We start from the raw sequence: 16,506 nt of genomic DNA on the forward strand, positions 1-16,506 counted from the left end.
AATTTATTTTCAATACAGTCATTACCTGCCCTATTTAGGTTTAGACTTATGATCATGTGTTTAATCTCTGTTTTAATAAATATCTACTACAAACAGAAAACAAACAATTCCAACTGGGTAGTTGAACTGAATATTTACCAGCGTCGCGATAACGAACCGTTTAGCTTGTACAAACTTTCCCGTTTAACTTACACGGACTGAATTATTCGGTTTAAGTAGATTTTCGCACTGACCAATTACATGAGCACGTGGAGGAAAACTCGTACAGAGTTGAATTAGCTATTTTAATAGAGTGACTTAATGTAAAGGTCCAACCACACAGCACACGTAGTGCAGCACGGCGCCACAGAATAAATAATAGTACTAGGTACAGAAGACTCACTCTCTAACAAAACGCATCTGTTACGATCAGCACAGATATGGCCGCTAGGTGGCGACAGCGCCACGCGCGGCTTATGGCAAACCCCAAAATTGGGGCCGAACGGATGTACTTTTAGCTACCTGTAGCAAAGCGACGAAATCGCGGAGTGAGCCACGCCTGACCGCGCACGGCTGCGGCTTTCTGCATAGCAGTAGCCTAGCCTTTACACCGTGTGAAAATTCGATTTACGTACAGCACATAAGATCATAATGAGAAGATAAACATAATTTGTTATTAAAATCATTTATTTACATACAATACAGTGGTACTACTAAACGAAATTATTAACTAGCTTAAGTCTAAAACAGGCCTCTGAGGCATTATACCAAGGATGCTGGCGGCATTTCCTCGCTGTATCGCAATGCTGATATGTTGTGCGAGGTAGCCGCCAGCTCTTCGGTCACCAGTTACGTCAACCAGACGCTTCGCGATTTCTGCGAACAACTTATGCGCACTGGGACCCCATGGACCTAGAGTTTCTACTACAAATGGTACAAAATGGTACTTTAAACATAATTTTGACGAATGTAGCTTTAAAGTGTAATTTTCATCTTGAAATAGTTAAATCTAAATTTATCTAAATCATAATCTACTTTACCGTCCGGTGCGGTAATTAGCACTATACGTGCCTATGTCAGGGCTATATGTACTGTAAAACGTTGTACGATACACGTGCCAATAGGTGATCCGCAACTCGTATAGATATAAAACACTACCTTCGGTCGTGTTTCAATTTATTGCCACATGTTGCGAATTTCCTACTTTTCCCACTTTTCCCACTTGTATCGTAAGGAACTATATGAGGTGTACAATTTAACTTTAATTTATCATAATCATGATGATATTTCAATAACACTATACAAGGCCAATCAAATTTATTGCTTACCCAATCCCAGCAAGTTTGACGGTGAATCCAATTGAATACCTAACTAAATATAACTAATGACAGACCCCTCGGTCTTACCGGACAACTTAATATAGACCGTATGGGAGACAGACACAGTAGGCCAGCGAGATCTCCAAACTTTCACCAGAGGGTCATAGCTTAAATAAACCAATAGAAGAGACCAGTCAAGCATAGGGTCAAACAGAGACATAAATTCGGGAAAGCCTAATATTTTATTACAAAAATCTTAATCACGTGCGTAATCTGACCCACCACGTATTAAATAATAAATAAATAAATAAATAAATTTTCATTTATTCAAGTAACATATGACTCATACAATTTGTTAGTATACAGATATTATAAATTCTTATGTCTAATGTTAGTACAAACTTAATTATTTACACAAATTAAATATAGTACAGGCTGCAAGAAACATGCTTCTCACAGCAGTGCCTCAAGTATGGACAGTCGAACCTGTCCGCGATAGAACGCAGGATGGGGTTGGGGCTGGCCCGCACCCGGCGCGCCAGGGATGAGCATCGCTTGCGTATGGTCGCATAAAAGCAATCCATACGCGCCTCCGCAAACATCCCAGATGCGCTACAGCAGCGGGGCAGCCCCACCAGCACCCGGAACGCGTTGTTATATCGGACCCGGAGGGCTCCATATGCTCTCTGCGTATAATACTCCCATAAGCTGCATGTGTATAAGGATGTACAAAAGGCTCTAAACAATGTGACTTTAACTTCTCTTGTACATCGAGCAAACTTACGGGCGATCATGTTAGCCCTCACAGATAGAGCCCTCCGTTCCCGCTCTATATCCATATTATCCCTCATATCGGATGTCACAATATGGCCTAAATATTTAAAACTATTCACCCTCTCCAGTGGTGTGCCATTTAATTGTATTGAAGGTACCTCCCCTATCCTGTATCCTCTCGGCTCAAACACCATGTACTGCGTTTTGGTGACATTGTATCTAAGGCCATGCGCAGTCGCATACTTCTCACATACTAGAAGTAATTTACGTAGTCCGCAAGCCGACGCGCTGAGCAGAACCATGTCGTCTGCATAGCTTATGTTATTCACACATACTGAGTCAATATGACAGCCGACATGCATTCCGCCCAGCGCCTCGAGAAGCCCATTTATATACAAGTTAAAGAGTGTGGGCGAGGACAACCCTCCCTGCCTCACTCCACACTCCAACCTATACGGACTAGAGAGAATACCTGACCACCTAACGCGGTTGACCTGGTTTCCATACCTTAGAATACGAACGGTTTCGGGTGGTATAGTGCTAAACTTGGCTTTTATACCTGTTATTGGCTAAGTTTGAGTTGTGCCGTTCTTGAGAACGTTCTCCGGTTACTATGGGGAATATTCTCAAGCAAAAACGTTCCCTATGCAAAACAGAGTGTTCCCGTGAACGGCACAAATATGGCTAAGCCAGTGCCATAGGTATTCTCTCATTATCCCGCTTATGTGGGCCGATTTGGAATAGCTAACTGTACCTATAGGTAAACATCAGCTCAATGTACAGAAAAAACGTGAATATGTATGCAATGATATGTAGGTATGTACAGTCAGCAAAACTATTAGGTAATAGGTACTTACCTAGCGCTTAGCAAATGATATTTGACGTTACACAGGTAAAGGTACCTTACGGCGATTGGTACCTTTCGTCATGTAGCACCGCATTACTTAATTGGAGTGCCGTTAACAAACAGTGTAAGAGCCGACCGCCATTAAGGTACATTTACCCATGGAACGTCACTTAACGTATTCACTTTTCAAAAAGTGGTTAAACTTTGAAAAACCAGCGAACCTATAACAGGTAATGATGTAAATAATAATTTACTTTAAAACGAAGCCTGTCTCAGGCCTACTGTATTTTTTTCACCACCCGACTGACCAATCTGCGAGTAATGAATTACAGAGCTAAGATGGCCGCCATCAATTAGTGGTTTAGCTAACCAGAGGGCGCTAACGAAGGGCCACGCAATAATATAGCTACGAGCAAAATATAACGGAGATATATACTTTAATAAGATAAAGAAGACCAGTTTTTCCTTTCCCGTAAATAATAAATAAATATTATAGGACAAATTACACAAGTTGACTAAGTCCCACAGTAAGCTCAATAAGGCTTGTGTTTATGGGTACTTAGACAACGACATATGTATAATATATAAATACTTAAATACATAGAAAACACCCATGACTTAGGAACAAATATCCGTGCTCATCACACAAATAAATACCCTTAGCAGGATTTGAACCCGGGACCATCAGCTTCATAGGCAGGGTCACTAGTGTCACTACCCACTAGGCCAGACCCTTAGGAAAATAATTCCATACTTACTTAATAGTTTGCCTGAAGCCATAAGACGTGAAAATAATAAGCCTACATTTAAAACTATGTTAAAAAAAAAAACAACGGGTTGCACTCCGGGAGTGCCGACAGAAGTGAAAACTCAATAACTAGTATAAAATGTTTGCAGCACTATGTATAATTGACCCATCCTCCTTTCTATTGAAAAACTTTAGTTCCGAAATTGCTGGCCAGTGAACTTAAATTTGTAGCGTTAATTGTTTAAAATTCGAATAGAAATTGTAAAGTTACCTTGCAGACCTCGCATCTAAATATATTTGGTCATGATATTTTGAGTTTTATTCACCAGTACTAGAGTTCACTTTTAGTAGCGATTTCATCAAGATGAGACTTTATTGAATTATTGAATTATATTGGAGTGATATAAAGTTAGAATGTAACTGTGAGATCCTCGTATTTCAGCCCGTACAAGATTAGAGCTTTATTGCTTAATATAAAAGTCCAGTTTTAAATAATTGACCTGATTATGATACGTTATGACTAAAGTTCTTTGGTGAATAACATTGTCCGTCACACATGACATAAGTCACGCAAGCGCCCTGCGCCGCCTACATGAAACAGCCGGCTCAGGCATACATTTTCACCGTGCGGTAGAAAGAGAGGAGAGACGCCTTCGCGTTACGCGTTACGCTGTCCCGAGTTTATCATTTTTTCCCCACCTCAAAAAGTGCTCAGCGCCGCTAAAGAAGTTTTCACTTCAAAAACACTACCATAATATATTGTAGTAATTTAAACTTTAAATAAGTACATACAATTTATAAGTTATTAAGTTAATAACTAGAGACTGATGACCCCACAGTCAAACTCATTGTTGCGTTTTGCGGGGCTAGGGCTATGCCTATTTTTAAGAATAACTGTATTGTTATTAAATAAAATAAATAATAAAAATAATAGACAGGTCGTCAACGTCCCGTAAAAAGATCGAACACAGGAAACGAAATGCAACGTTCAAGATTTTTCACGATTTCGGTGCTGGGCCTAAAGGAAGGAAAGTTCATTCATCTCTCAAAATATGGGTAAATGTACGGAATATGTTCTGTATGATATATTTATACAGTAGATTTCAAAAATATGTTTACTCTTTTGACCTTACTCCTTTTTGTAATAAGGCGAAAAATCTCTGTCTTTCTGTCTGTCTGTTACCTCTTCGCGCTTAAATCGCTGAACGGATTTAGTTTAAATTTGGCATATAGATAGTTTGAGTCCCGGGAAAGGACAAGGACATAGAATAGTTTTTATGTCGGAAGTCATCCCTAAAGAGGGTGAAAAGGGGGGTGAGATTGAGAGAGTTAATGAATTGCCTAATATTGTTATAAGCCTAAGCTTATGCTCAAAATATATTATTGCTATTACACTTTATCCAGGCGCTATACTTACTCTAGTTGCTGTTACTGATTCCAAGCAGACGAAGTCGCGGGCAAAAGCTAGTGTAAATAATATGGGCCTACTGTATTTTCTCCACTGACCGACTGACCAACTATCTGTTAGTAATGAATTAAGATGGCCGACATCTATTAGAGCGATTTACCTAACGAGGGGCCGCTTCATAATATTGCTACTTGGAATATTAAGTTAATATAAACTTTAGTTCAGTCTGAGAGAAATAATTAAGCAAGGGTAACTATTACATTTAATAGGGCATTTAAAATGCCCTATTAAATTTCATAGTACAGTCACCATCAGATATATCGGAGCGGCCAACGTGTTCACAAATATCTGAGCACCTCTACAATCCAGACAACAATTTTTGAGCCATTACCATAACATCAACTTTTTCTAAAAGCACTATAATATTGTCTTACTTACTAGCTTTTGATAAGTTGATAACACTTATCAAAAGCTATCTCGACAATATTTCTTCCCCGACTGTAGAATTGGCCTGATGACAAATTTTGAAATCCCTTTTAGTATTGTCGGTACACTTGTACTGGTTCCGAAAAACACAATATTTCAGCTATACTTGGTCTAGCAGATCTTGTCAGTAGAAAAAGGCGGCAAATTTGAAAAATGTAGGCGCGAAGGGATATCGTCTCATAGAAAATTTGAATTTCGCGCCTTTTTCTACTGACAAGATTTGCTTGACCATCTATATATACTCATAAGATTTCACATAAATAATTGCATTTTTTTTATAGCTAGTTTAAACCTCGCGCGAAAACGCCTCGCAAGCCATTTGTGACGTCATTAATTAGTTGGTGGAAGGGTGACAAACATTATTTACATACTTACAGTTACGAATTTTCCCTTGAATCCGAATGATATTGTAAATTCAGCACCATATATTATGATTATTTACCATACATTACAAACATTAATCACAATAACTCATTGTATACAAAAACTCTCACACGGTTGCAATTTAAGATGAATTATTTAGATACCTAAATTTGCATTTCTGAGTGAAAATCACCGACGCCGGTTTTACTTTTTAATTTTTCATTTTTTCTGGTTACGACAGCCAACATGGCAATGATAGTTCCATTCAGCCAAATAATTAAAAAAGTTTTTTGGTGAAATATCATATTATTTAGCATTTTATTTATTTAATAACAAATAAATATTTACTTTACATCGTGTAATAATATTTTCTGGACGTAATAAATGTTTAGTGGCGAAATAACATTTTTTTTTTAACCTCCAAACTCTTTGGTGAGGATGTATGGATTACGGTCAATGAGGTTGTCTATGCTGCTCTAAGAAATACGTCATGGATTGATGACGTCACTCCTTATGTCGCTTCTGATTGGCCTTTCAGTCAAAATGGCTGATTGGAGAATTTTGCACTTTTATTTTATTGAATATATTAATAATCCTAATGTTTATACTGAGATTGGGCCATTTTTTAGAACCATATTAACATATGTTTCTTTGAAACTATTATTTCCATGATTCTTTGTTACTGTCATCAGGCCAATTTGGCACTCTGGTTTCGAAGGGAAAATTTAACACCTTGTTTTAATTACAAAATATCTGGGTGACATATAAAACATAAATAAAAACTCCAAAATGCGCGTTTTCCTAGAGATAAGACCTAGCTAGATCGATCGATTGCGACCCTGAAAACCCATATATATATAGCAAATTTCATCGAAAGAAGAGGAGCCGTTTCCGAGATCCCCGAAATATATATGTATACAGAATTGCTCGTTTAATATCTCTTGATGCAAAAATAAGTTGAACATCTTACGTATTCTTCGATGAACAAACGTTCGCGTGATGTAGGAATATTGATAGATGTAACAGCGACATCTACCAGTAAATTTAGTAAACACTTTAACTCGTAATTAGGTGTTTTATACACCGACATTTTTATAGAAGAATTGATTCTGGGATCGAAGCTCGCGAAGTATGGCTAAACTGAAGAAAAACCCCGTGTATCTTTAAAAATACGTAGTTTTTCTTGATATAAAGGGAAAATTTTCAACAACAATACCATTTTTTTTTATTATTCTTCGCAATGAGTTTCTAGACGAAATAACTTGAATTCCTACTAAATTCCCTATCGTAGAACTATGATATTTTATATGTAGATAAGCCATACACTAACATATCAAGCGAAAAAAATGATGCCAACCAATGCTGCCAACGACACGGCAGCATTAGTTACAATTTGTTTACAACTTCATACGCAAATGCGTAAAAGAGACGGCACAATTAAAAGAATACCTAACCAAAAAAGAGAGCTAGTGTTTGTCACTTGCGCGTGAATTTGGTAAATCAGTGATACCACCATAACACGACGGCAAACAGTGAATAAGGCGCGAAGCGTAAAACTTATTAAGAAAAAAAAATATCAAAGACTAAGATGTTTGACAGAAGGTGCAAATCATTTTAATGCAGTTGTATGTAGTAATGTACTCGCTACCGAAGTAAAAAGTTTTCATATTTAGTTATGTAAATAAAAGATATTATATTATACTCTTTATTCATCATTTTTCTTATACTATAGAAACATTTTGACAAAAAGCAAACTCAATAACAACAAAATCCTTTATTTTACTAACAATTTTATGTTATTAATAATTGTTACTGTGTGAGAAAATGAAATGCCTGACAATAAATACTAATTTTGTAGTAATCTTTGTATAAACAGCAATATACCTATTTACTTAATTGACGCGACCCGGACAATAATATGGCAGTAAAAAACTTCAATATTAAAATTGAAATTTAAGTATATTTCTTTTATTTGTACGACAAGCACCAAACAACGAATGCAACTTACCATGACGCGTCTGCTATGATAATCTATGTACGCAGTTGGTGCGTCCTTGTCATTCTCGCTGATGAGAACATAAACTTATCTCGTTCTGTCAGCCGGCGAAAATGGCGGCTGGGTTTATTTAATTCAAGATTAAACCGAAGAAAAACGGGTTATTTCAGCTTTTACTTACCAATGATATGTGACGCCGTCAATTTTTTTGCGCTTCCGCGGATAATTTGAGCATTTCAACATAACGCAGGTCAGCATTTTGTTGCTTAATACACGTTATTTGTGGAAAAGTATTAACCGGTGTACACATTCGCACTTGCGTCAGGCAGACTGAGACAAACTCGTACACATGACACGAGGTGAGTGCTTCAATTTTGGAACGTGTATAACACATCTACATATAAAATATCATAGTCGTAGAAATTTAAAAGGCACATTTTCTTAATTACAGTAGCCAATTAGGCCATTGTTAGCCCATAGATTACGAGCCTAAATCACGAATTTAAAAAATATCTCAATCTAGTTTTACTAACTCAAAAGGGGCCCATTGATTACCAGTTCGCCGGACGATATCAGCCTGTCAGTTAGTCGCAAAAGGTTCCAGTTCCGAACAACTGACAGGCTGATATCGTCCGGCGAACTGTTAATCTGTGGGCCCCTTGAAGTGACTTTCGAAGTAATTGTAGCGATTATACAAGCAATTATGTTGGTACAGTGTTCAGCCAGACATTCATAACACTGTAATAACTATCTCTCTGTGAATATGCATATGAATTAGAGACAAGCAATAAGTAAAGATTGTCAATCTGCACACTCAACAAAAAACGCTCCTACGCTAACGAGACAACCTAGCAAAGCGCCCTCTCTGCACGTAAGAAGGTCGGTGGGTAAACATTCGCACCTGAATGGCGGAATAGGGTATGTGACTACTAGTCAAATTAGTTTCTTTATTCGAACTGTCAAAACGATTTTGCTTCTATGGAATTTATATGAAACAATAGCATGTGACGTCAGAATCAAATTAGTGAATAGAATCAGGCGTTACTTTACGGTTTACGGAAATCCATTCTAATTAAAACCAAAATATTTACTTTGCAAATCCGCGAAAAGATAACAATCAAATTACCTTCTCTTCATAGTTTTATACGGGTTTTAAAATAGAATTTGTGTCAAAAAGTTTCTCTTTTAATCTCTGGTGCTTTATTTCATGGATGGTGTAAAATAATTTATTTTAAATACAGTCAAATACCCAATATTTCTGGTAGTTCGTCTGAATAAATATTGTACGAGTAGGTACTGAACTACTGACAGATGCAAGACTTGCAGATAAGTTTCATGAGATCACCGCATTAATGATGACTCACGCTAGGCCGGGCCGAGGCGTCCGACATGTCATTTTCTATGTCGGTTGATCGGTGATCACGTGGTGATTTCCATAGAAAACGAAGCGCCGGAAGCTCCGGCTCGGCCCCGGCCCGGTCTAGCGTAAGTCATCCTTTATTGACCAAGCGTTACCGAAGGTTCTCCTCTACAAGTCGGCGTCCTCAACCTTTGAGTATTTAGTAACATGGCCGTCATTCTCTCTACAAAACAGTCTGCCGATTTTTGCGGGGGAGGGGCACGTCAAATGTATGGCTATTTGTACGTAACGTGCAAATAGCCATGTCAGATAAACGTCAGTCCATACAAAAGTTTGCACAATTGTGCAAGGTTTTCGGCAGAGGGGTAAGCTCTTAAAGGCGACTCCGGTTATTTAAGCTCTAAGTCCTCAACCGATAATTTAAAAGTTTTTATTTGTAGATTCATTTTTTGAAAATTCTTCAAAATGGCGGAGCCATACATTTTTTCAGTTTTAAGTTATGCTCGCGAGGAAAAATATGAATAGACAGGTGTCTTAAGCGCCTTCCACAATATTTACGACTGGATTTGTGTGGATACTAGCAATCCTTTTTATTTAGCGGTCGCTGTATAATCTACATATGTAACTACCACTAACTTACATATGTACACACTACACTAACTTACATATGTCCGTGTAACGCCGACAACTTCCTTACCCGTAAGCCTTCAAGATTAAATCTCAGCCCTCTATTAACAGTGACAAATTATTCAAAGGTTGCCCGTAACGCCCAACTAGGAACTTTCAGAACATCATATGTTGAACCATCGTGCCGTTAAAAATTGGGCTTTAATCCGTAACTATACGGTTGAATTTTGAAGTAGCTTTAATTACAATTTGTAGATTTCAGTAGGTAGTTCTCGCCAAACCTGTCACTTTCAGATGATCCTATCTTATACAATCGAGTGGTCGAAAATTGTACTCTAATGCGTTACAATACGGTTGCATTTGCAAGTAATTTTCATTACGATTTGTGGGTTTTGGTAGATAGTTCTGATGTGTGTAGTGAATAACTTATATGAATAATTTATTTGGTAGGTAACTGGTGGCTTTAACTTTGAATATTTCCGACAACGACAAATGGGTCGTTTAAAGGGCGTTTCACACTATCCGACACGAAATCGACTACGAAATTAAACATTAAAATATCTGTGTCAACGACAATTTTTGTGTTAGAACACAAAGTGCGTGTAGACAGAAAGTCTAACAACTAAAGGATGCTTCACGCTAGAACGGTCCGGGTCCGGGCCGGGCCAGGGCATCCGACACTTCATTTTCTATGACGGGTAATCGGTGACCACATGAAGCTTTCTATAGAAAACTGAAATTTCGGACGCCACGGCCCGGACCCGGACCGTTTTAGCGTGAATCATCCTTAAATAAATAGATGTTGATATCGGAAAGGACCTCCGATTTTTTCAAACCCAAATTACAGATTCAAAACTGTTATTGATCTGATAAAAATTTCAGATCGTTTCTAGGGTTGCACTACCACACTTTGGCATCGCAAAGTCACTACAGAGTTAACAAACAGGCCAATTCGAGTTTTAGTTATTTGATCTGTTTCCGATATGATACTGATCTATCAGTGTCAAAAGTGACGTTTTTGTATGAAGAAATGACGAATAAACTTAGAGCATTTTAGTAACTGGAGACGCCTCGGCTGTCATTTTCTGTACAGAACAGTCTGCCGATTTTTGCAGGGGAGGGGCACGTCAATGTATGGCTATTACATAATTTTTACGTAACGTACAAATAGCCATGTCAGATAAACATCATATAAAATTTTCACAATTGTGCAAGGTTTTCGGCAGTCGGGAAAGCTTTTAAAGGCGACTCCGGTTTATTAAATGCTCTAAGCGAATAAATAAAACTCGAATTAGCCTAAAATTCTAAGACGCACGGTAGCGAAACTTGGTCGTTTAATCCCACTTAAATCTCAAAAGTTGTAAAATCAAGTTGATTATACTATTTAAGAGGCCAAACAAAGCTTGCTGTATAAACTTCGTCGAGAATTCAATTTAACGCTATCCAGACTCATTGTTGACGAAGGGACTGAGAGACAATCTTGTGAATCTTATAAATAAATCTAGTTTAACTTCTTAAGTTATTCTAGTCTATTATTTAACTATGAAGACGAAAATACGAGAAAACGGCGGCGGTATCATGGTCGCAGTTTTATCACTTGTCCTGTCATGCGTCACTTTCGCACTTACATACTTGTTAGAATGTGACAGGCTGATGACAGATGATAAAAAACCGACCATATTAGCCCTACAGGAACAGTTTGATAGAATGTCGTGTCTTGCAGTTTCTTAAGTGACTTATTTGACTTAAAGAGCCGCAATTGTCCCTCCAAAGAGCCGAGAGCCGTGTTTTACTGACTTTTTTACGAGCTTTTACTTAACTTGCATTGTATGTACCTATGTAACTATGTTTGTATTTGACCCACTTCCCGGTTTCCGATGAAGCTGAAAATTTGCATACGTGTATTAGTCGGGTAACAATGCAATATCAAAAAGAATAGATAGTATAGAGGGGTCCTGTCATTGTAAATTTTGTAGTCACTGTAAATTTACTGCCATCTATCGACATACGACTAAAACTCAAAATGAAAACGTATAAAGTTATCAAAAAATGTATATATATGGATAAATTATTTTATTATTTTTATATCATTTTGATCCATGTTCATTCACTGATATCTATGTGTTAAAATTGTTAAATATGAAACGGTGTCGTCACGCCATCTAGCCGAGGATAGGCTAAAGGTGTGTGCGGCATCTATTCGAGAATGACTTTTACTTGAATTCCGAGGCACGTTTTTTCCTTAGACTTTATTCGTCTTATACGAAGTTATATATGTCTTTGGCAATATTATGGTACCATGGAGCTGATCTGACAAGTTGATTAATACTAAGAGGCCAAACAAAGCTTGTTGTACAAACTTCGTTGGAAATTCAATTTAACGCTATCCAGGCTGATTGCTGACGAAGGGACTGAGAGACAATCTTGTGAATCTTATAAATAAATCTAGTTTAACTTCTTAAGTTAAGTGTATTATTTAACTATGAGAGACAAAAATACGAGAAATCAGCGGCGGTATCGTGGTCGTATTTTTATGACTTGTCATGTCATGCGTCACTTTGGCACTTACATACTTGTTAGAACGTGACAGGCATGATGACAGATGATAAAAAACCGACCATATTAGCCCTACAGGAACAGTTTGATAGAATGTCGTGTCATGCACTTTCTTAAGTGACTTAAAGAGCCGCAATTTATTGTCCCTCCAAAGAGCCGAGAGCCCCGTTTTACTGACTTTTTTACAAGCTCTTACTTAACTTGTATTGTATGTACCTATGTAACTATGTTTGTATTTGACACGCTTCCCGGTTTCCGATGAAGCTGAAAATTTGCATACGTGTATTAGTCGGGTAACAATGCAATATTAGGGTACCATGGAGCTGATCTGACAAGTTGATTATACTAAGAGGCCAAACAAAGCTTGTTGTATAAACTTCGTCGGGAATTCAATTTAACGCTATCCAGGCTGATTGTTAACGAAGGGACTGAGAGACAATCTTGTGAATCTTATAAATAAATCTAGTTTAACTTCTTAAGTTATTCTAGTCTATTATTTAACTATGAAGACAAAAATACGAGAAAACAAGAACATTTAGATAGAATGTCTAGTCTTGCTATTACTTGAGTGACTAACTTGACTTAAAGAGCCGCAATTGTCCCTTCAAAGAGCCGCGGTTTGCCGACTCTTTTACTATAATATTCTTATTTTTAAACAAGCAGATACGTCTGCGAGCGATATTCCAAATTTTCTATTAAACGAAAAAATTTAAAAATTTACGCTTCCGGCTGGGCTTGAACCCGCAACCTCCGCAACGGAACACGGATACCGGATTTTGGAGGTCGCGGGTTCAAGTCCTGCCGGAAGCGTAAATTTTTCCATTTTTTCCTTTAATAGAAAATTTATAATATTCTTGTACGTAATTATAATTAAAACAAAGAAATTTCCTTAAGACACGACATTCTATCATATTATATTAACAACAAGCATGTCGCTACAGGGATCAAAATTATATTTTCTTCGCCCTTAGGCCCCGTTCGCACGGCAGCTTTTTCAACGCGCGTTAAAAAAGCGTTTGAATGACACAAATGGATAACCATGTATGTATTCACACGAAGGCGGTTTTTAAGCGCGGCGCTTTTTTATCGAGCACTGTTCGATTTTCGGCGTTGAGCGTTGCCGTCAAATTGAATAGACCATACGGAACTCCGTGTATCTGTTCTCACAAGCGTTAAAAAAGCGCCGGCGCTGCTGTCAGTTGGCTGTCAAGTGTCAATTTTTGGTGTCAATCGTCAAGATTATTATTAGTTTCACCTTAAAAATGTCAACTTATGCTTACAAATTCCTGAAATATTCAAGCTATATTCAAATAATACGTCGTAATAGCAAATAAAGTATGGCTTTGCTGAGATGCGTACGTGGCAGTACGACTCACAAGTGATTTTTAAGCGTTCATATGAACACAAATATTGGAAACGGTAAAAAAGCGCCAACGTCGGGTTTTAACGCAACGCTTTTTAAGCTGTCGTGCGAATGGGGCCTAAATCATCAATTTAAATTGGAGTATGCATTTAATTAAGGAATATACAAACATATTTCCTTTTGCGTGGATCCATTTCACCGTTCAAATTGGCTTTAAAATGTTTCTAATAAAATGAAAATGAACGATGTTCCTTTGAAAATAGAAATGGTGACATTTGAAGTGGGTTTGTTTATCAAGTACCAATTTTCCGCATATATTTATGTTAAAAAAACTTAAATAAATATTCTTTATTGCGCCAATAAATAATTATGTAAATGGGTGAATCAACTTTTTTTAAGGCCGTCTGTTGTTACCTATATACCTAGTAATATTTTTATTTTAATGTTCGTTGTAGTTTTCAATATAAAATATTATTATTGGTACAATAGAGAATACTTACTTAGTGATGGTTTAAAAGTTAGTCCCTTCTTCTTCCTCGCGTTATCCCGGCATTTTGCCACGGCTTATTTGAGCCTGGGGTCCGCTTGACAACAAATCCCAAGAATTGTAGGCACTATTATATTTATACGAAAGCGACTGCCATCTGACCGAAATATCAAATGATATTTCGTACATAAGTTCCGTAAAACTCATTGGTACGAGCCGGGGTTTGAACCCGCGACCTCCGGATTGAAAGTCGCACGCTCTTACCGCTAGGCCACCGGGGCTTAAAAGTTAACGCTCCCAAAAACAATTTAGGTATCCCGATAAAAAAAAAACAAAATAATACAGCACCTTTTTCTCTTGTCCACAGATCAAAATGACATAACGCGATGAAAATTTAACAACCAACATGGAGGCTTCAAAAGAATGGCCTGACTTCTTCAACAGTACGAAGACCTTCAAATCCGGCGCGTTTGAAGAGCCGTACGGTGTGAATGACGTCATCGATGTGTCTTCGAAGATCAACTATACTTATTACGATAATTTGACTGCGCCCGATTATACGAACTTCACGACGGACAATTTTTGCGCGTCGAACTTCAGCCATGTTTATTTAAATGTGACTTGCGAATTCCCTATTGATTATGCTGAGCCTATGTATGGGTAAGTGTTTTGGTATGCTAATTAATATTATACTTAATTATTAGTTTCGCCGTTATACGCGCCACCAGCATGTGCATCCGAGGCACACGCCACCGCTTTAAGTCCACCGCCAGGTGGCTTGGGTTCGACGACGGTCCCGCCCTGCCACACATTGATTGAAACCCCTTTTCTACCCTACCTATGTATTATCTACCCCTTTGCCTATGTATTATGATTGTTATGATTTTTATTACTATATTAAATGGTGTGAGTTTACGTTTTACTTAAGAATGAACGACGCTATGCAAATAGGTACTTGCATTTTGGGATTAAAATGTAAAATGTTATTTTCAGAGTAGGTACCTTAATTTTTTGCAAAATATAAATGTGTAACAAAATTTAAAATTGATCTTTATAAATCTCTTAAAACTCACGAAGTCCGTTCCTAGTATCAACTAGTATAATTATATATGGAAAGGACAGCAAAAGAATGCAATCTAAATAGACTAAGGGTCTGTTGCACCAAACCGTCTGTCACCGTTAAAGCGTTCGCTAAATTTATATTTATGGGAAATTTCATACTTCCCTGCTGTTTGACGTTAATCAGTCTGTTAAATGTGGTTGGTGCAACTGGGCCTAAGTGTCAGTTGCACAAGCCACGCTTGACGGGGTGATCAGCGTTACCCAACAGTCGGTCTAGTTGCGTTCTCGCGCGCGACTCCATAGTCTCCATACATCTAGCGCGACGCACGCAACTCATGCTAGACCGCCAGAGAACAATGGAACTTTCCAGAAAATTAAATTTAGCTAACGTTTTACCGGTGACAGACAGTTTGGTGCAACCGATCCTAAGACGTCTATAGCTGTGGTTTACTCATAAGGAAGACCCATGTCAAATTGCTTCCAAACTGTATAATGTTTGACCTAATAAACTTTTTTATATCCTTCCAGATACATCGCACCGTTCCTGCTAGCCACCACCACCGTTGCCAACACACTCATCGTGGTCGTCCTGTCCCGCAGACACATGCGCACGCCCACCAACGTGGTGCTCATGGCCATGGCTCTTTGCGACATGTTCACGATGCTCTTCCCCGCCCCGTGGCTCTTTTATATGTACACGTTTGGGAACCACTACAAGCCATTAAGCCCCGTGACGGCGTGTCAAGCATGGAACTATATGAACGAGGTAAGTCATTAAAAACTGAAAAATCAAAAAAAAATATGGCCGCTATTTTAAACTTGTTAGTTAGTACTAGTAGTCCAATTTTCGCTGGACCAAATGTAAAATTATACTGAGAAAACAATCACATAAAACCAGCATAAATCTGCAAGATTCCAAAACAAACATAGATTCAAAATAGTTCAAAACTAAACATGCGCACTCCTACAAACGTGATGCTCATGGCCATGGCTCTTTGCGACATGTTCACGATGCACTTCCCCGCCCGTGGCTCTTTTATATGTACTCGTTTGGGAACCACTACAAGCCATTAAGCCCCGTGACGGCGTGTGAAGCTTGGAACTATACATATGAATGAGGTAAGTTATTTT

At 38.0% G+C, this 16,506-nt stretch overlaps 1 protein-coding gene across 1 annotated transcript in view; it reads left to right on the top strand.

The window, feature by feature from the left end:
- The window catches only part of LOC134801896 (sex peptide receptor), a 92,117-nt gene that overhangs the window by 20,579 nt on the left and 55,032 nt on the right, over window positions 1-16,506 (top strand). The window contains exons 2-3 of the mRNA XM_063774548.1: window positions 14,681-14,973; window positions 15,904-16,141. Coding sequence (XP_063630618.1) covers window positions 14,720-14,973; window positions 15,904-16,141 — 492 coding nt within the window. The 5' untranslated portion in view covers window positions 14,681-14,719. The remainder of the gene's footprint in view (window positions 1-14,680; window positions 14,974-15,903; window positions 16,142-16,506) is intronic.

This window comes from Cydia splendana, chromosome 23 (genome assembly GCF_910591565.1).
Source record: "Cydia splendana chromosome 23, ilCydSple1.2, whole genome shotgun sequence".
NCBI lineage: Eukaryota > Metazoa > Arthropoda > Insecta > Lepidoptera > Tortricidae > Cydia > Cydia splendana.